Source organism: Sparus aurata, chromosome 7 (assembly GCF_900880675.1).
Source record: "Sparus aurata chromosome 7, fSpaAur1.1, whole genome shotgun sequence".
Taxonomy (NCBI): Eukaryota; Metazoa; Chordata; class Actinopteri; order Spariformes; family Sparidae; genus Sparus; species Sparus aurata.
In genome coordinates, this window is record NC_044193.1 from 18,732,886 (window position 1) to 18,755,221 (window position 22,336).

Sequence of the window (22,336 nt, forward strand, 5' to 3'; positions counted from 1 at the left end):
GGCATTCCACTCGGCACTTGATAAAGCAGAAATGCCTGAAAACCCCAAAATATGGAAACCTCCCATGATAATGAACCCACATTTAATGATTTTGATCTTGTTTTTATGTGCAATATTTCACTTCTCATAATAATAATAATAATAATAATAATAATAATGATGATGATGATAATGATAATGATAATAATAATAATAATAATAATAATAATAATAATAATAATAATAATAATGATAACCACCCTTGTTGTCACATGCACCAGAGCTTTGTCTGCAACAGAATTCAGTAAAAACAGTCACGAAGACAATATATTCTTGCCGGTTGTTTTAGCTCCTATCTGCCAGATTTTATTGTCAGATAAAGGTCGAGGCGCTGCTGCAGTCAAAGTAGCAACATCCTGAGCCTCTACCTTAATTTAGTGTCTTTTATTGACAGTGTGGGTGTTTCGGGTCATGCATGTTTTGACTCTGACGTGTCATAAAATCCCCCCAAACACCCATTTTAAAAACGCCTTACTTTCAGCCAGACAGACAACAGTTTTGATGTCTACAACCAATTACCCTGTTCATGACAGTTGTTTTTTATGTAACTTACTTTTTAAAATTACATTATGGCTTAAAGTTATGCATAGTTAACGGCATGGCCACGTTGAGTGACAACTAGATGCAAGCTGTCCTGCTACATTTCCACAACCAGGCTCCATTTCGGCGGCCACACATCGGTGACTTCACCAAGACTACTTTCATTTTTCACAGTCTATGGTTTGAAATCGGTTGGAGTTCTTTGTTGCAAGTGGTCACCATTTCCTATTTACCTCTTAAAGGAGAACTTCAGTCGATTTAAACATGCAGCTTCATTGCTCAAGCTACCCTTGACTTGCCAGCACCGAAGACGCGAACAAATTTGGTCCAGCCATTACAGAGCTCCTTGAACGGAGACTTCGCATTGAGCGCTAACAGCATGGGGTCAGAACTTTACACTGTGTTTTAAGCGTCTTAACATGCTCCACATCTCACACCAAAAGTTATGCAACATCAGCAGACACCTTAGCACACAGCACTGTAGCGTGTATGACTCAAAATGAATAAAAAAGTAGTTAAAAGTGTCTTTGTGCAAGGAGCTACTTACCTGTTTGTTGACATCCGTGTCTTCCGGTAGCTAGACCAAACTAGTATATCCATCGAGTGTGCACTTAACAGGCTTAACAGGCTATTGTAAGGCTCATGGCTCATGACAGGCTGTAACATGGACATGTACATTATGAACATAAACACGAAAATGCTGGATTACGTTTCCGTCTCCGCCAGTGAGGGAGTAAGCGCACGCTCGACGGATTGACTAGTTTGGTCTAGCTACCGGAAGACGCCGATGTCAACAAACAGGTAAGTAGCTTATTGTACAAACACACTGTTTTAACTACTTTTTTATTCAGTTTGAGTCATACACGCTACAATGCTGTGTGCTAAGGTGTCTGCTGATGTTGCATAACTTTTGGTGTGAGATGTGGAGCATGTTAAGATGCTTAAAACACAGTGTAAAGTTCTGACCCCATGCTGTTAGCGTTCAATGCTACGTCTCCGTTCACTGAGCTCTGTAATGGCTGGACCAAATTTGTTCGCGTCTTCGGTACTGGCAAGTCAAGGGTAGCTTGAGCAATGAAGCTGCATGTTTAAATCGACCGAAGTTCTCCTTTAATTGTCTACCACTGTATCCCAAATAAATGAAAACATAAACATAAGAATGTTATGTTTTGCATTGTGTATTTGCCTGGTATATTTTAGCAATCCAGTGTGGTTGACCCAAAATTACAACACTGAAAAAGTTCACAGTTAGAGGCACTGACCCACACATTACTCACATTTCACCGTGCTTACCTACGATATGAGTAATGTAAGTCAATAGTGGGAGTTAAGTGGTCTGCTGCAACTTCCTACAGCTATACAGACAACATTAGTGAGGGATGTGGGGATTGTAAACATGTCATTGCGGTGACTAATACATGGAAATAAGGTAGAAAATCAATGCAGTGAGATTTAATACAGCAGATTTAAATGCATTACTTCTGCCCCCCTGCTGCAGTACAAGCACCCATCCACATTATCTTCACTGGTATCGACTCCGGCTACTGGCTGGCCTGGAATTTTCCACATGTGAGTAAAGTGCGGCACCCGAAGGAGACAATCCTGTCCGCATCCACATCCACTGCGTGGATGAATATGAATGACTATGATGAAATATGTAGAAGATCTGAGAGCTTAATTAAGGACAGCCAACCTGTCACATATGGAAATGTTCCTCAGTGGATCAGTGGCTGCCCTGGTTTTAGTTTTTTGCTGCTGTGCTACTGATGGCTGAGTGTCCCAGATCTGTCCGGTTGCTCTCTCTAGCTCCCACAAATGGACACACACACACACACACACACACACACACACACACACACACACACACACATACACACATACACACACACACACACATACACACACACACACACACACACACACTCAGAGTTACGGTGTTTTCAGCCTTCTCTTTATTGCCTGCTCGCCTCTGATTTCACTTGTCCTTGAGACCCTGCAGGAAAATGGAGTGAGAAGGACAACAGACAAACAATAAATCCTAATACGCTGTAGGTTCAAATGAGAATGTATTACATTGAGATTCATGTTTCAGATAGTGGGGTTTCTTGTTCTATTGTTGGTGCATTGTGTGTGTTTTTTCACAATAAGACCAATTAAAACTTAGCCAAGCTCTGAGTAACCTAAATATGAGCCCTGGGATTTTCTGATTCTGGGGCATGTACTCATGGTGTTCTTGCTTAACTGCGTGCAGACACATTCCTGACATTTGTAAGGGAGGAAGCTCAAAGAAAAACGCTTTATAAATGAGTGGGGTATTTGAGATTAATAGGTAAAAGATGTCTGTAATCAATTACAGACCTTAAAATAATGTAAACAAATTAAACTTGTCTGCAATTGTTTTAAAAACTCATTGTTGAATTTTAAACGTCTGAATAATGAAGCCAATGTGAGTGTGCCTCAAACCTGCATTCTTTCCAATGGCCAGCAAGAGGTGATTCCACTGGTTTCAAAAAGAGAGTCAGATTGTATGTAAGTTTATAAGAAAAATACCCTACTTCTCACTTGATTTGTTACCTCAGTAAACAGTTTCCTAATGATTTTATGGTCTCAATCACTAGTTTCAAGTCTTCGTCAACATAGCATGATGTTCATTGCATAAATTATGCCCCCATTTAGAGTACAATGAAAGATAAAACACGGCACCTTCAGGGCGTGGTTATCTTGTGATTGACAAGACGCTACCACAGCGTTTTCTCTAGTTCTCAGTCAGATCCAATCAATATAACATTCCTAGCTCCTCTTTTATGTTCACTTCTGGGTCCAAAAAACCAAGGCAGAAGCATCCTCAACACCAAACAGGCTTTAAAGCTAGTGTGATAGTACTCGGAATCAGTCTTGGTCTCAAAGCCTGAGTGCTGCATAATATTGATATCAGCTCCCATGAGTTTGTTGGTATTTCTGACTTGTACTCATAGAAAAGCAAGTAAAATTCCTACACATAAAATTCTACAAAGCTGACCCATTTATCAAGACATTTCTAATGGTACATTTATGTATACACACACATATTTATATATTGTATACAGTATGTAGCATATAATAAGTGAATGAAGAGACATTTTCATTTGTCTTCTGCAGTTGTTTTTATACAAATCAGGATCTTTCAAATAATTTTTTGGAGTGCCTTTAGTTTGCATGTTCCACATTTTATTGTAAGTGGGTCATGCAGTGTGGGAGTAGTACTGGTCTGGTCTTGGTCTTGACTTGATCTTGTCGTGCTTTGATCTTTGATCTGGTTGTGTCTTGGTCTCAGTTGAGGTGGTCTTGACTACAACACTGCTTGAAACGGTAGTCCACAAACCAACGGTTGACGTCACAGTGGCTTTAAACTGCAGAAACTCAAATCTCATGACGAGAAATTCCGAAGAAATATTCAGAATGTTTTTCCTCAGATGTGAAAATCATGTTTTCTAAATACAGGGAGAAAGACACCACCACTGAGCTGTTGATCAAAGATGTCACCATAAGAAAAATCTGCTCAAATTTCCAACGGTAACGCCTTTGCACAGAGCAGGCAGACGGTTGAGCAAAGGTTGCTTTACTGTAATATGTATAATACACCAAATGCAGCACCAGCTGAAAGAAAAAAAATATTTCAGGAAGACGGCTATCTGCTATGTGTTTCCAGAATATTAGAATACACTACTGCAGGGGTTATTGAACAGGAGGTGGGCCTTCTGTTTAATAGTGAACCACCAGTGAACATCACATTCATAGTAGTTCCCCTGAGAAAGACTCTTCTCAGGAGAACTACTAAAAAAGTATAAAATGTCAGCCTTCATCCTGGCGAATGAAGAGCCCCTTGATTCTGATTTAGATCTAACTGAGCTAAATTAGTTTGAATAAAAGTGTACGCATCTTCCGTCAAAGGCTGCCACATGTTATTTTTCTACTAAATCTGTTGTTCAAGTAATTTTTCTTCTCAGCAAAATCGGGTTGGAACTAAACTGTTAATAATGCCATCAGTTCGAAGCTCAAAACATGGTTTATCCATCATCTTGTTCAGTGAAGTGCTAATCTTCACATACAACTGTTTCAGACACAAATGAAAGACAGATTACCTCATTAATTACTGTGACCCAGCATGGGGAGTGAAGCATTATGTAGAGTGGTACTTAGAGATTTTAAAAGCTCAACACTCTCAACAGGGGCTGTTAGCAGATAGAGACTTTATACTTAAAAAAAAAAACAATTGCCATAATTGTGTCAATTTCTTTTTTTTTCGCTTTCCTTTTTCCAAAACCCCGAAATAACGTTGCTGCAGCTTCAGTGTCTTCTGTTGTCACTGTCTCCCAAATGTTTTTCTTTTTAGAAGTGCTCTCTAAAATGGAAGTGCTTTTGCAATAAAATTCTCATAAGGAGATAAGAGTTGTCTAGAACATCGCATTGAAAACATGACATCTATGGGGGAACAATGGGTCAGTAATACTGAGTCTTATTTTCAAGCTCTGCGCTGTAAGTCAAGGCTGTCTCCACCTTTGCGTTTTTATGTTTTTGTTTATGCTCTTATCTTTTACTACAATATTAAAAAAATAAACCAGAAAATAAACCAAAATGCATTTTATGTGAGCACTTGACTGTGCTGTCAAAATTAATTTGAGAATGATTTATTGATATATATATTCCAAATGTTTGTGATCTAAGGCAGCCTTAAATTTTAATCATTCGGTTAATTGAATCATTCATTAATGACTCAATTAATCATATAATCATTGTTTTAATTCTTACATTGTTAACCCTTCTGAACTGCCCATTTGTCTTTATCTCTTATGCCTCTTTCGGTTGTGAAAAATTATCCAACGATATTTGTTGAGGAAATCTAATAACATTGCAGCACATATCATCTTCTACGAATCATCTGACAGCTGATTCAAAGCAGTGATTATTAAACATCAATGTATGTCCATCTTCTAGGAACCAGCATACCGTATACAAAGTAGAAGAACAGCATCAAAATCATTACGCTGAAAAATACGTGGATGGTTAGTTAGACACACAAAACCACATAATTTAATATTGAGTCATTTTTATGTAATTCTCTGTCTTTGTGGGTTCAAACCCAAAGTAGTTCCTGTTTGTCTGTTAACTCTCTGTGTTAACTAATATCAAAGATGGCTTGCTTTTTGCTGCCTGTTTGGTTTTTAATTTTTGCATTGCAGTTAGATTTACACTCAGTTGCCAGTTTATTAGTTCTAGTCTGATGCAACAGCCATGAAGAAAATCCTTCAAGTCCTTCAACGTTGAAGGACTTGAAGGATTTTTTTAGAGAGTGGGTCCAAATTAAAATCTGCATAATAACCTTGATGAATGTAGGATTCATCACAGAATTTACAGTATTGTACTGCTTCAGCAATTTAGGTAATTGCGTTGATGTATTATATTGTGCCAAGTGCAGGTTTGAATGCAACACAGATTGGATCTAATTGTTACTTTGTAGGTGACAAACATTCACGTGGTTTTAGCTAGCTGAGGATGGAGGAGGTAGAGAACAAAACATGCGCCGGGAAAACGTTATTGCATAGACAGGCAAGCCTTACCCATTGTAACAACTGGGTGTCAGGGTGACACACACTCGGTACACAATCAGAATCTGTCCGAAAAAAACAGCAGCCTGATGAAGAGGCTCAATGAGAAATGTTGCTTAAAGGTTCTCAGCCTTGTTGCGTTAAAGATGCAGATATTTTTAAACCTTTTGTTTATTGTAAATACAACCAAATGCAAAGAACACAATATTGTACATAAGCTCAAGTATGAGTAACACAAATATATATTCACTGTAAATTCTTCTTAAGTTGCGTTACTAAGTTTGAATTTCAGCATCCAGTTGTTGTTGTTTTTTTGTTTCTCTGTTTTGTGTGTAGGGCATCCTATAATGTGGACATGATAACTGAGATGTTTCTTGGCTCTGGATCACCTCTCTGTGGATGTTCTCTATGGTCATACTGATTACCATTTTAGCTCTCTGATACGAATCACCTGTCCTTAAATCTATATATGTCTATATGAGTCCAGGCTTCTTTTACCAAAAAAGAAAGCTTATCTGAGCCGAAACATTCAGTCATATAATTGAAAATACAAAGATTGTATCTGGTTTATGAGTGTGTGGCTTTCCACCTTCCTTTGATGTCTATTTATAAGCCCACAGCTCACTAGAACACCATGTCTACGCCATCATATGTATATTCTAGACACAAGCCTATCATCATTTTCGGATATTATTTTTGCACTGCTGTTATCTAACAGATCTCCATGATCTATTGGAGCAATGGTAGCTACGATTTGTGACTGATGGATATCATTTCACTACGTCAAATCTCCACATTCATAAATAGCCAGAGATATCAAGTAAGAAAAGCAAATAAATAAATAAATAAAAATGTAACAGAGTCTCTGCTTAGAGCAGATTGCATGACAGACTGATGAAGAAAATAAACAAGATTACTAGTACTGGCAGAGGAGAGATGAAATAATGAGCATGCTGCTGGTCCATGATAGATAAGATTAACTGTATCCATGGAAAATGAAACAGCAGACTTACAGTGTTTAACTGGAGAGGGTTCAGCAAAAGTAGCTGCTGTTTTGGTCAATTAAACCATGAAACCTTTAGGCAACTTTGAAGTCTTATCAGCCTCTATAATTAGAGCCTATCTCCACTGAATATTCATCAAGTTAGGCCCCTTAATCACTCCTACTGTCTCAGAGCTTCACAACATGCGTATTATGAAAATAAACCACACCTCCGTAACCTTAACCCTTAAACTGAGGATGAGAAAAACTCACAGAACTGCATCAGCAACTAAAACAATTGCCCCACTGGGACAGTCAAACATGCAATGGGTGGCAAAGGCCAGTGAAGATTAAATGTATGTTTCATCTAATTACCAGATGTTTTAATTGGCTTGGTGGCATTCAGGGAAACAATTATCTCCAAGATGAGAAAATCAGATGTTATCTATCTGAGAAGATAATTGTAATCCCGTCGTGTCCTAATCTTACACTCACATCTTCAAAAAACTATCTTACTTACTATAAGACAAGTGTCACATTCACACACGCCTCTGTATTACAAGTCGCAAAATCCCCTGAATCAGGCTCAGGATAGATGCACATCTGCACGGACAAAATTTGCAATTTAAGGGCTGGGGCACGGAGCACAGCCAGTGTTCGTCCATTGGATTGCTTAGTTTTGATTTGGCGTCTGTGCTGCTGTAGCTGTGTGAGAGAGATTAGTTTCTTCAACTTCACCCAAATGCATAAAAAGCAAACAGCTGAACCCGAATGCCTGCCAGTTGTGCTATTCAGTGAGATGATGAGAAATATATCACCCAAATTTGACATTTTAGATTTCTGCTATCGATTCCTTTCATACGTGCTCGCTATACTGCTCGATTTCTAACAGATGAGAACCACCATGATGCATTTTAGATGATTTTTCTCAAGTGGAGGGTAAAAAAGCAATTTCTTCACCAGACACCACCCTCACATCCTGCCTGGTTTCACAGTGTAATGGTTTTTCATAATTTTTCATTAACGTTCAATTGGAGCAGAGATATAGTCAACTGGAGGTAATTAAAGTCCAAAAGCCACATAGGGCGTTGATCCTGAGAGGCTAATGAAAGATTTATATTCTTTTCATCGCATGTCGAAAATGTTTCTTTTCAAATTAAATCTCCAGTGAGATCGGCCGTGTAGTGGCTCGTGTGAAACCTTTATTGTGTGAAGATCTTATTAAGCTTTAATAGTTTCATCTCAAAATATCCTGTTGTCCTGAAAAGGGAGAAATGGATATTTTTTCCATTTCATCTAGGGCTGGTGAGTGGTTAGACCGAAGAAGCACGCTGTTTTTCTTCACCCCTTTTCACTTACTCTTGAAAATAGGGAGATATTTCATATTCTTCTGCCAGGTTATATTTCACTGCCTGCTTAGTGTTTTGTTATCCTTTCACCTCGCAGAAGTACAGGAAAGGAGGGGTATTGACATTAAAAGATTTCAGTTACTGTGCGGATTTTTGCTTCTTTGGTTTGTCACCCTGACACTGAGCCACCGTTGGTCCTGTTCACGTTTGGGTTTACAGGGATGCAGAGGCAGAATGTATGACACACAACTGTGCTGGTTTTTGTCCCTGCGCTCAGAGAAGGTCATGACACTTTTGTGCATTTGAAGTCTTGCCTCTCTTGACCTATCAAACAGTGTGACTCCACCGGGGGTGGGTGAACATTCCCCCCTCGGTCTTCAAGGTCCCACTTTCACTCCCCTCACTTTTATATTGACTTCCATTCTAAAACCTCTTTGAAGTTATACTCTTACTGACGAGTCACCAGAGTCCAGATGAGAGAAGAAGATCCGAGTTGCTAAAAATGTCGATATATTTCATCTTAGTTGCCTTCAGTTATTACCATGAGCTCACAGCAGCTATGCCAAACATGCAGCGGAGAGTGCCTGCGGGATATTTTTCAGCCCTCCGTTTCACCTCTCAGGCTACAAACAGGCTGCCTCATTTAAGTGTTTCTTAAACCGAAACCTTCCCATTCCCTTTGCGTCAGGATGTGTAGTCACATTCACTGTTGAATGAAGCACCTTTCATTCAGGTCTCTGGTGGAAACAGAAACTGTTGTACCTTTCGTAGCCATGATTTCATGTTCCCTCATAAGCAGTACTTCTTTGAGGGAAGGTAAACATCTTGGTTTCACTCTGATGGATATAAGCTGTTTGGTTTCTGCAGCAGTCCCTGTTAATATTCATCAAATGAACATGTCTACAGTTTTATAAACTATAGAGAAGGTTGATCTGAAATACAATAAGGAACTTCTAAGTTTTCCTGTTCAGATTGAGCCATATTACGTTGGTATGGGTTGTGGTTCGGAGCTTACATTTATGATGAACTTCTTCCATGATGAACACAACACTGTTGCACGTTGTCAGTAAGTCAGCATCAATGTACACTTGCTGTTAGAGGGCTTTAGAACTTACTTCCACTCCACACTGATTGGCTTAAGGGGGGTACTGAATGTGGCGGACCCTCTGGATGTGCAAATGGAGTGGATGTTAGTAGAGATCGGGTGCATGGGGTGGGAATGCAGCATTTAAAGGAATACCTACAGATTTTAAGAAGTACTTTCAGGTTCTCTTCACACTTTTTGAGTTTAGCATGTTAGATAAATAATCATTTGAATTTAAAAAAGGAAAAGTCAGGTGAAGTTTTGCTGTCCGCAAAAATGATTTCTGGAGCTTTACAGCAAAACAGCATTTAAAAAACCTCTCATAACAATTTAAGTCCGTTTGGATTTGTTTTAAATGTCAAGAAAAAAAAAAAAGAAAAAAACATGAAATGGTTCCATACAGCTTGTCTGATATAATCGAAGTCTCTGGAGCCCCAAGATGCCAAATTGATTTGAAAATACCATATTTACACAATTCTTAAGATTAAATCTTCACTGTAGCCACTAAGCTAATAGCGTCAAGGCTGTAAATAACATCTTTTCAAATCAATTTGAGATCTCTGGGCTTCTAGAGACTTGGATTGCGCTGGACGTGGGAATTTTTTTTATTTTTGGGTAAATTTACCGTATAATCTCTATTTAAAATTGATATTCCAAAGATATGCTAAAATCAGGATAAGGCAGTAAAACACTAATCAGAAAGTATCAGAATAACTAAACTAAAATGTTTTAATGGTTAAAACTGGGAATTAATGAAGTGTTTTTCATAGCACTGCTATTTTTCAGAGGCACATATAGTGAAAAATAGTCATTTTCATAATGAACAGCCACAGCTTTGTGCCATTTCCTTTTGCATATCATTATGCGAGAAAAGCACTGTGCCAGTCTGCTCATTGATCTAGTCTTGGTTGGACAATTTCCAGCTCATACTAATGAGACTGTAGGTGTACTGTAGCTGCAGTCTTTGTTTTACATTGCATACAATAACACACACTATTCAGATTGCCAAGACTGTAGAGATTTCACATTACAACGTCTCCCGCCATATGGTGTTTGTCTAACTGGAGGGAAAAGTCAATACGACACTGATATGTTTGTACCTATTTTAAACTATTGCAGAGATTCAAGGTGATACGCCGCCTGATTGAGGAGCTGTCACTTCAGCTGAGTACAAATCTGGGAGAAGAGGAGATGCTTAGAGAGTTAGTGATGATATGAAAGGGCAGAGTGAAGTCCACAGGGAATTATTGGATTGCCTGTTCCTGAGCATTTGTACTGAAGCCAGATGGTAGAAGCCATTTTTAAAGGCCAGTGTCAGATTTATGAACTCCTGATCAAATGTTGGAAATAGTGATGGCACATTAATTTGTCCATAGTGCAATATATCACTCAAGGAAGAGACTAAAACATGAATGATGACTCAAAGATTACTTGCTCTCAAGGACTAATAGATGTGAGGATTGCTGGGATAAAAATAGCAAATCTCAGAGCAGCAACCAGCCATCGGTTCTGCAAAACCGACAATACTGCAGCATCAGTCAACATCAATTCATATTGATTTTAAGTCTCAGAATAATTTGTGAACACAGCTCTCAAACAAATCCCCACTGTGCATCACAAGTGACGTAAGGGGAAAAAAAGCAAGTCCTTCAGTCCAGTCAATGAACACAGTGATGCAGTATTTGTGATGGACAGCAGCGGATTCTGGTCCCAGAGGACCGTGTGTGTGTGTGTCTGTGGTCTGCTGGTCTGTTTGTTACACAGTACTGTCCTCTAATAGAAAGGGACACCAATGATTTCTGAACCCAGTCATCCAGTGAATCCTCATGGAAAGCTACTGTACAGAGTATGATAATGAGCTCCACCTTAACTCTGACTTCAGCCCAGATGGAAAGAACCGATATCTACCCTGGGTACAGTGCTATTGTGAGACCAAACTTCAGGGTGGTTTGAAATCTTTTTCTGGAAGACGCGTATTTTAGATGACTAAAGATAAAGTATATTAAGATATAGTTCGACAATATTTCTAATAGGGATAATAGGGATAATAAGAATGAAAGACCTCATCACTGCACAGATATTTAAATTTCTTTCAGGATCAGTGTGTCAGTACCTCATCTGCACTGGGATACTACTTCACATGGATAAAGTTAGGAGAGGATTGTTTTTATGGTACATAAACTGTGGTTATTTCTGTCAGGACATTCGTGTCAAGGACTGGTAACCGTTTATACTATTTTTCATTAATAAATGGTACATTTATAGTCAATTTAACTTAAATGAATAGTTGTTCTACTGTGTCGTTTCAATGATATACTTAATAAACCATTTATTAGCAATTGTTAATTGTTAAGTTGCAATTGATGTATCTAGTACTTTGTAAATGGTTAATAAATACTGTGTAGCTCATCCTTAAATATTATTTGAATGGTCATCATAAGTGTGCAACTGCTGTTTATACACATTTGCAACTGTTAATACATGGTTTATAAAGTGCTACCCAAGGTTTTAACCATGAATGATTGAATGTGATATTAAAATGACTTCTGTGCTAGTCTGAACTGCCACATCACTCTGTGGTGAGAGCGAGGTAATAAAAAGGCAAGGTCAGTGGTGGAGAACAAAGACTGGTCTCCAGTAGGGAAGTCAGACACACTGTACTCTACTTTACACTCTCAACACTCTTCACACTCTTGCTTTATGCCCTGCTACATAAATGGGACACTGCTTCCTGTATTGGCAATGGAACCGAATGTTGGTGTTGGATATATATCTGGACAGTGTCCATGTAGTGATGTAGTTATTCTGGCCAGAAAAAACTTTTGATAGCCTCACCAGAAATAACTGCACATCAATTAAATGTTCCAAAGCTAAATGTTTCTATAAATTTCTGATCAGCGAGCTGGTAAAAACTTTCATCGTGTCTGATGATAATACTCTGTAAATCCTCCTTTGGAAAGACTTCTTTCTCTGTTGTCTGTTCAACTTAACCTTGATTATACTAAATTTGTATTTCGGGAAACAGGATTATTTCTCTGATCATTTTAAGCAGGGTGAACAGGCATGTTAGGGGTGATTAATTAAAACCTTTCATTAGGATTTTATTTCAAGCTTTAACTAATGATTAATTTTGCTGTCAATTCATCTCTTGGCTATTTATTTGTTTGAAAACTTTTCTTTTTGCCTATAAAGTGTGAAATTGGTGATAAAAGGATGTAGGTTTGTTATTGGCTTTGGGCTATTAATGCCATAAAAGAGTCTTGCTATTTCTGCGTCCCCATAAACGTTCACATTAAATAATTTATGGGAACCTCCACCTGCTGCAGAGTTTAGCAGCTCCTCTCTTAGGATGAACTTAATTGGCAGTTTGAATGACAGCTACTGTGTGACCATGTTAAGCTGCCCTGTGCTCCGCCTTAACTCGAACTCACCACCTTGCTTTTCAAGCCAAACATTCAAAACTAACCATAGAAATCAGCAGAGACTTTCAAATTGAGGCAGCACGGCATTGTAGCATTCCCCCTTTGTCAGCTGAGCAGTCCAGCTCAATGCTGATTAATGAGCGTGGGTCAGAGTCTCCCCAGGAGGAAGTCGCCATTATCTCCGTTGCTGTGCTTGTGAGAATTTCTGAATGGAGGTGAAGTCAAGAAAGGCAATCAGTGTTAATCACAATGAAAGAGCACACACTTTGATCTGAGCTCTCCTCGCCTTCGCTCTTCGTTTGTCTCTCTGGGGAAACGTGCAAATCCAGCAGAGACTAGTTAGGCCATGTTTAGTTTTTTCTCAGGGTTTGGGCTGTCATTACAGGCTCATGAATAACATAAATATGCAGCATCTTTTCTTTTTTTTTTTAGCTTTTTTGTTAAGCTCCTTTTTCAGATTGATACACTGAATGCAAGATCTTAAAATGTTGATTGATAAATAATAATGGCAATAATGATGGTTATGATAACGATGGTGGCATTAATGGATGACGGGGTACACGGTACACAGGATTGTGTAAATGTTTATACATCTGGAAAAAAACAAAACAAGGTAAGTTGTCAAAACAGCTGAGGTATTGGAATTATTTTCTTTGTTCAGCTTTGTGTGTTCAGCTTTTTTCCATTGTTAATAATGTTTTTCTCTCAGTGAGATATTAAATCACTAAGCCAACTCATTATGACCATGTGAGAAATTACCAAATTAGTTTTTGTGCAATGTGTTTGTGGTAATGACTTTACAGCCGTGCCTGTTAAGTGTTCAAATATGGTGTTTTATTCAGAGATTACAAAAAATAAAATACAGTACCTGCTGTCTGACCAGAATCAAACGTCTGCTAACGCTGATACATAATTGAATAATAAAAACCTGATATCATCCTATGTTGCACAGACAATAAAGGTGTTTTATCACCACATTTTCTTTGTATCACACCTCCTCTCAGATGAGATGTAGAGCAGAGAGCACAGTGAAACCCGAGCCTCATTAAACTGCAGCGCTGACTTTTCCTGCCTCTCTTTTGTTAACAGCATCCTTTCCCCCATTCATCTGTTTCAGGACTCAGATTCACTTCACGGTGGCCATTGATTTCACTGCATCAAATGGTGAGTGTTTTGACTACATCACCCTGTTCTGCTTTCCATTTCTGTCCTCTGATGTATGACTGTGGCTTTTCCCATGAATCAAAGATGGGGCTGGAGTTTTCTCCCTGCTTGTAACGTTTTTTCCTTTTTTTTTTATTGAAGTTTTACATGAACACTAAGCACTTTGCCTAAACTAAGTCAAGTACACTTTTTTGTTGATTGAAATATAGCGAGAAAGAGAAACAACATTAAGGAAAGGTAAAATGACATTTTGTGTCTAGTACGAAATATTAATAATACATAATGTACTTGAAAGAGATGACATGGTAGATTCTTGAGATGGGGAGAAAATCTAACATTGCTATAGACAGTATCTCCGTCCTCTCTCTCTAATCCTCCACCTAATGACTTGTCCTGGTTTTAAAACAAAACAGGAAACATCCAATCTCAAGCTCTTACACTGTATTTTGGACCAACACATCCTCATACCTAAACGACACAACTCTCTGTTCCCAAAACAACATAACCGTAACAGCGATGCACATATCGGACTTTCGACGTACAGTCGCACTTTGGTTAGGTTTGGGCACTGAAACTACTTGGTCAGGTTTAGGAAACCATGGTGGTTTGGGTTCAAATCAAAATGTTACTTTTGTAACTTCCATTTCAAACTTACCTACATTATCTGAGTGACTTATGTTACGTTACGTGCGTGATGTAACCTCTCTGCTTTGGTAAGTAGAATAGTTAGTAGAAGAAGTCACTGTTGAGTCACCGTCTCCTAAATGAAAGTCCTGTGCTTGTCCAACCTGATCATCCAGCCCCACATCCTCCGTACATTGACTTTATGCTACCTCTCCTCACTTCCTCCTTTGCTGCTGTACAAAGTACTACAGGTACTAGAGGCCGCTGCCTAGCAACAAATGTAAAACAAAGGTCTCAATTGCCTGCTTTCGTTTTTGACCTATGGTCATTTTCTGATGAGGACAGGCTCCTTCAAAAACCCTTATCTTTGAAAGTGGTATACATCTATTAAGAGGTTTGTCCAAAAAGTAAGAATTCCAGTATTGCTAACAACCCAGGCAATCATTTCAAGCTTCACCTCTGTTCCGAACATTCAATTTAGTCTTAGCTCACTCTTATGTTTCCTAGCTGTCAGATCCGTCTCTGCTTCATGGTTTGCTTTACTGACTCTGACTTCTCTTGTCTTGGAAGGAAATCCATCCCAGTCCACTTCACTGCACTACATGAACCCGTACCAGATGAATGCCTATGCCATGGCACTGAAGGCTGTGGGAGAGATCATCCAGGACTATGACAGTGATAAGATGTTTCCTGCCCTGGGATTCGGTGCTAAGCTGCCCCCTGATGGGAGGGTCTCCCATGAGTTCCCTCTGGTGTGTAAACTATGGGGTTATTTCAGACACTTAGTTTGTAATGCATCCATTTTAAAAAAAAAGTTAATCTCCATGTGTAAATGAGTTTTGGCCCTCCCCCTGGAGTTTATCTTTGAGTGTGAGAACTCAATTGTGGCTTCATGCTCTCTCTAACAAGTATGGATAAGCATGTTTTTATGTGCAATATGGATGTGTGCATTTTGAGATGAATGCTGCTGCTACACCTCTGACATGCATAATTCAGAGTGAATTTCATTTACCTTTTATAGTGCAAATTAGATTCTGTAAGGCTGAAGGATTCTTAAATCAATTTGGCTTCTCTCAGCCAGCTAATGTGCTCTGGCTGCTGCATAGTACAGTCTAATGAGGAGTCTGTCTACAGGGTAACGTCTGCATCACTCCATGTTTCCATTAAAATTTGCAAATTAAGATTCATCTCACCATATAATTGAAGCCCCATTCTTTCATACTCTTGTCTTGTATGGGATTTCAAAAGTAAAGTTACAGTCCTGGCTGAAATATTTGTTATACTGTGTGGTTAGAAATATGGCTTGTAGCTAATGAAGCTAGCCTTTTAGAGCAAAGATTGACAATCATATCTCTGGAAGGAAAGAAGGTTTTCAAAATGTCACTCTGCCCTCAAAGAGTAAATCCACACCATGTTTTATGATGGAGAAGCCCTAATTTTTTATTGCTCCGAGATAAAAAAAATATTTGATGGCCCTGCACCCCATCATCACAGCTGGGAGTAGTTAGGTGCGGTCAGATCTAAATGCTACATCACTGCTGCAGTGGAATGAGCATCCAGTCAAAAGTTCAATTGGAAGTGTGTTTAGCTGAGCTTAGCTTTAGCTGAAAGCAGTCCAAGTTGCTTCTCTACCGTTCATGTTTTGTTTTTGTTTTTTCTCAGAATGGCAACATTGAGAACCCGTACTGTAATGGCATGGAGGGGATTCTTGAAGCGTACCATCAAAGCCTTAAGACGGTTCAGCTGTATGGACCCACCAACTTTGCTCCTGTTGTTAATCATGTGGCCAGGTACAAGCATAATTAACCCACTGAACACCACAAGACACGGCCGTTCTGTCAGTAAAAGCCAGTCTGTAAATAATCTTCAGCAGAGAGACACACTGTCAGTGAGTGATGGTTTCTCTTTGGATTGAGCAGAACTAATGAAGAGAGAATAAACAATCAGCTTCCAGGCTGAGATGAATAGACATGGTAATCAGGCTTGTGCAGAATAGGTGATATAGCTCTTTAGATGTCTATGTGAGGGTTTCAAGGCAAAGTGTCGGGAATGGCAGGGGACTTACAAATGGATTCACAACATGTAGCTATTCAGCCGTTCGCTGACGAGTCACATTGTTTTGTAAATTAACTTGAACTGTGAATGTGGAACAATATGCTTCAATACAACATTACAAAAACTTCTTGTAATTGCAAATGGAATAAGTGCACAAAGTGAATTCGTGTACAAATGTGGCTCCATCACATTAAAAACACAGCAGTCACAATTAGTTGAAAAATGGTCTCAGGATTGAGACAGTAGTGAAATTATAATAAGGCACATGTGTACTGTCTGAACCCCGACCTCAGACTCAAGATGGCACCAAGTTTCAGGCAACGATGACTCATGACTTGGCTTTGGCTTGAATATTAAGAACTCATAGACTCAGGTTAGTGCACTGTTGGCCTGAACTATAATTTTAAGATGAAATTTTCAGCATTTACTTGTATTTCTGGTTTGCCAACAGTTGCACTATAAGGTAACACTTTACTTTAACTCAATATACCTTTTATAAGCACAATATAAACATTTAATAATCATTTCATAAATATTTTTAATCAGACATAAGGACATTCTATGGGAATAAAATGGATCAGTGTACAGTATAACCTACTATTATAATGTTTCTTTGAAAAGACATATTTTATAAGATTATAACTGTCTCATTGTGATGTCGTTTGTTTATACACCAGCTTCCATTTCTAGGTTTTCCAAAGTGTCTGACAGATACATTAGTATTTAAGACTTACATCCTCTTACAACTGTGTGATAAACCATTTATTATATTTTCAGATACAGATTATAAATGTTTAATGCTTTTGCAACACACCAATTTGTGGATTTCAATTTTGTCAATATTGGAATGATATTCATAATATAAAGGGGCACTAAGAGTAAGTAAGTTATAGCCAGAACTTTAGGTTTAAACATTATGAAAATGACCTAACATTATCAACAGAGTGTGAAGAGATGTCAGAGATATCTATTTGCTGTAGCGGAGATATCTACTGATGTTTGCATGCTAACCAGCTCCTCTCTTAATACCACTATGTACTGCAAGAGGCGATAGTCTGTCAAGTCCAAGATAGTAAGCAGGAGGACTTTATGCCTCATAAAAAATGCCACATTATGGTTTTGAATGGTCTGGGTTGAAAGCAAATGGGGACTTCATGCATTTATAAAACTACACTTTCTGCAGTCTCTTCTTGCCTAAAGGGTGCAGTTTAACCAAGTACTGAGTGCAGTAATACTCAAATACTGAATTTTATTCACTAAGATGTTACAGACCATTAGTGTCTCAGCTACTCAGAGCAAGTGAAATAGGTCATGCAGTTAAGCAACGATAAAAAGATTAAAATGACTCTTTACATGACTAGAAACAGACACTTAACATGAGATATTGTGCAGAGCATGTGAGTCTTCTTTTAACACGCTTTATCTGCGTGTAGCACAAGCATGAAAAGGAGCAGAAAACTCTCTAAAATGGATGAAAGATGCAGCTGCAGAATACAAACTGGAAGTTCTATATTCTCATTTATGGAGGAATCTGAAAATCTATTAAAAAAATTTTGTGTTTTGTGCTGCAGATATTACTCTGCAAATTCTTTATCAGGTATCCAATTAGCTTCCATAAAGTGGTCGCTAATCTTCCTTGGGTCCTTGTAAACACGACAACAAAACATACACATTAAAATTGCTACTGAGGTCAAACATCTCCAGTGAGTGATGCACATATTGTTGTGTTGTAGATGAGGAAGACAAATGTCTCTCTAATCCCCTGAACACCCCTCATCGCTCTTGCCTTGTCACTAACAGGGCACGCTCTTTGATTAAAATGTCAGTGCCTCACAATCAAATTTACCAAACAGAGAGCGAGAGTAAAGGCCGACCTCTGACCTGTCCTTGGCTCTCGGTGTAATCGGCCACGTTTTCTTCCCCTCTTGCTCATCAAGTCTGGTCAATTGAGTGCTTGGCAATCAATAATGTTCTGAAAGAATAAGACTGCAGCACTAGCATAAACAGTTTAATAAATTATTCATAGCCAGAAGCCGGCAATGGGCGATTGAAACTAGGCCACACTCTCTGTGGTGTCTCTGATGGGTTTCATAATAGTGTCTGGATAGACCTCTGAGACGTGAAGAGCTATGCAGCATATTTTACTTCTTTACGTGTCTATATTAAGCCTTTGTGTCACATGCTGGGTGGAGGGGAGTTGTTTCTGAAGATCATGTTTTTTTAATGTTTTTTTTTCAATAATCTCTGGCTTAGCGGTGGCTGCTCTGCCGCTACTTTCTCTGTGGTTGGAGGTTTCTGTGAATCCATGAACATGTAGTCTGCAGCTGTTTCTTTAAACTTGACCTTTGTGTCTTAAGCCATTATGTGCTGATGATTTCTCTGTCTCAGGTATGCAGCAGCGGTACAGGACGGATCTCAGTACTTTGTCCTGCTCATCATCACTGATGGTGTCATATCAGACATGGCTCAGACCAAGGAGGCCATAGTGAATGTAAGTGCTGCTCGAACACTACTTGGAGGACGTTCACCTCTCTGTCTCTCTCCTTTTCCCTTACCTCTGCAGGGCACTGACATTGCAGGAGCTTTTAGCTTACTGTGGCTCTTCTCTCAGGCTTTCTGTTTCTTTGAGCGGTGTATAAGCCAGTGGCACTAGATTTGAGGATTTATAGGATGTTTTCTGCTCCACTTGTCTCACCTTCTGTGCTCGGCCGCTCTGTTTGTCCAATATCTTTCCTTTTTATTGAGACCCTCGGGAGGCTGAGGGGCTCAGCTGAGATTCACTCTCAGGTCAACAGGTTCACTTTATTAGATACGAGGGTCTTATCTAGTGCACCATCTAAGGCACCTGTTTGCTCAGACATTACAGTAGCATCGTGTTTATCTTGTGTGTTTGCTGCATGCTGCATTTTTGTGTCATTTATAGTTGGTATATGAATGCACACTCGGGGAGTCATCACAGCGACACGGCTCTCTGACCCCCAGCAGACTGGGTTTAAAGGGAATTTGCGACTGTTAATCAAACCATTCGAACAGCCACACCTTCCTTTTAAGATCTTGTCTGCTGCTCTGCACTGCTGACTGCTGCCGTGTCCACCTCACGCCTCCCAGTTTGGACCTCGTCTGCCCACAGAGCGAAAGTGACTGAATGGCCTGCCTCTCTTGGCATTTAGCCTTCACCCTGAGAGGAATCATAACGAACAAGTTACGTGCAGCGCTCATCTCTGCAGCTTTGGTTTCTAATGTGTGCTCTCTGATGCTGCGGTGTATTTTTAGAGACTGCACATTGGATATATCTGTTTCTGATGTTACAAGTAGTGCTGCTAACCAAACTGTACTGTTACGTTTATTCTGGCTTAGTTTAGCTGTCAGTGACTCATATGTCCACACATCTAACAGGACAGCCTCCGGGGACATCTTTCCTTTGATTTCCTTTTTTTTTTTTGAGCCTCAAATTTAATCTCAGGATTTTAAATTATAAAAGAGGGTCCCTATCTCTGACCCGATACACCAGAACATAAAGTGATTTGTGCCCAGGTATTAAATTATGTCTCCGGCTGTCAGTTTGCGTTCTGGATGGGACGCTGGCTCGACCGGTAACTTCATAAAGTCCATCAATATTTTAAAATCTAGACACACTAGACAATAACTCCAAAGCAAAAGTTTCACCTGTCAGGCCAACTTGGAAACTTGCTGATTAAAAGATACCTGAATGTCCTTATTTTGTCACCTTAATTCTTATATTGTCATAGTCATAATCAAGCCAGCAGATTTAGATGGATGTCACTGAATTAACTCTGACTATAAAGACTGTATATAGTCTTGCAGACCCTACAAGCTGCTGTAACTCTCTCTTCTTCACTGTTCTTACTAGTAATCTTTTCATCCCCTCCGTCATTACAGACTCTTGCTGTTCAGCCAAGCTTTTGTTAAACCCAGTGGACCCAGTGTTTCTGAAGATATCAGATATGTCAGGCTTGATTTGGAGGAAATTTGTATTAAATGATGCAAGAGACATGTAGATATATTGTATTATTTAAATCATTCTTGTAACTAAACTAAGGGTGCCGAGTCTGCCTCACTCAGAAATACCGCTTGGTACAATGAAAAGGTAAAGATATGCTCTTCTGCTTTACCCTGACTGAAAGAGGAAAAGAATGGAGATAAATCCTATTAAATACACGCAATAAAGAACCTGGATGCTTAAGTGTGAGCATTTCCTAGACCTGTCAGCAGGGTAAAATGTTGGCAATTAATGTTTCTGCAAACAACTGATAGCTACACGTGTGTATGCATCATAGGCTACATGCCATATTGACATTTCATTAAAACGTGTTAAATCATGTTCACATTAAATGCTTATGACCTGACTGTCATCTCTGGATTGAAGGGGATGGTGATGGAGTTACAGGGGAAAAGGCTGCCAAACCAATGACCGCTGTTTGCTTCTGCGTTTCAACATTTGTAAGTGTTAAACAAGTAGATGTATTTGACGAGGGACCGCGGTATGTCATCCTTCTCAAGTGTGACACCACTGGATATTTTTGAGGAGAGTTTTCCAGCTGTGGTTGTGGTGAAAAAACAGGTATTTTAAGCCAAACCATGGTCTTGTTCTAACCTTAGTGAAGAGGTTTTGGTAAGCAGAGCACAAGCATAGTGTTGTCACAACATCAAATGGAAAATTGAACACAAAGAATCGTAAAGTTGCAACAAAGAAAAAAGTTTTAGCATATCCGAGGTTTGCAGATATGTACACTGCCAACATTTAATCTGGGTTTGATTTGCACTGGAAAAATCGATCTACGATGGATACAAACGGGAAAAATAAATTGTTACTGTCTTTTTAAAAAAAATCAATGAAATGCTTATTTTGAGAACATGTAACTGTGAATGTATGTTCTGTGCAGTGAGAGGTATGACAGAGAATGTGTGGACAGTTTGATGGCGTGAGATCCCCTGAGTGACTTTATAGTACACGTAAAGTAACAAATGGTGTAGACTAAATAATTCAGGTCTGGATACAGAACCTGATTTGGCATTTAAAGGTACCGTATGTGCTTGCGGGGTCTTGTGTTGCTGGAAACAGAATGTATGCTTTTCATGTGAGAGCAAGAGGTCACGGGGAATGAGACCGGCAGAGAGGGGAAGATAAAATGTGAAAAGAGATGGAGGGATGAATAATGATAGGGAACATGGAGAGGGTGGTCCTCCTCAGTCTATTTACTCCTATCTGTGGCAGGCCGCTCCCCTCGGGAGGTTTTTCCAGGAAAGCTGACCTACTTTTGCCCCTGTACATGCATTTCTACCACAAGCATATATCCTTCATTCATGCCGCAGCTTTCACATTTTCCACATCTGGGCTGTGGTTAAGATTCATGTAGAGGAGAAACCTGTACACCCGAAACAGGCAGGACATGCAGCTTTTATACTCTGGCGTTAACAGGATTCGGAAGATTTCTATATGAAAACATCATGAAAAAATAATGTTAGACTGA

General features: G+C 39.2%; 1 protein-coding gene across 3 annotated transcripts in view; it reads left to right on the forward strand.

Moving 5' to 3' along the window:
- Positions 1-22,336, forward strand: part of cpne5a (copine Va) — a 79,831-nt gene that overhangs the window by 52,603 nt on the left and 4,892 nt on the right. For all 3 annotated transcript variants that reach the window (XM_030423223.1, XM_030423222.1, XM_030423224.1), the window contains 4 exons: positions 14,119-14,165; positions 15,360-15,541; positions 16,452-16,579; positions 19,233-19,335. In XM_030423223.1, coding sequence (XP_030279083.1) covers positions 14,119-14,165; positions 15,360-15,541; positions 16,452-16,579; positions 19,233-19,335 — 460 coding nt within the window. The remainder of the gene's footprint in view (positions 1-14,118; positions 14,166-15,359; positions 15,542-16,451; positions 16,580-19,232; positions 19,336-22,336) is intronic.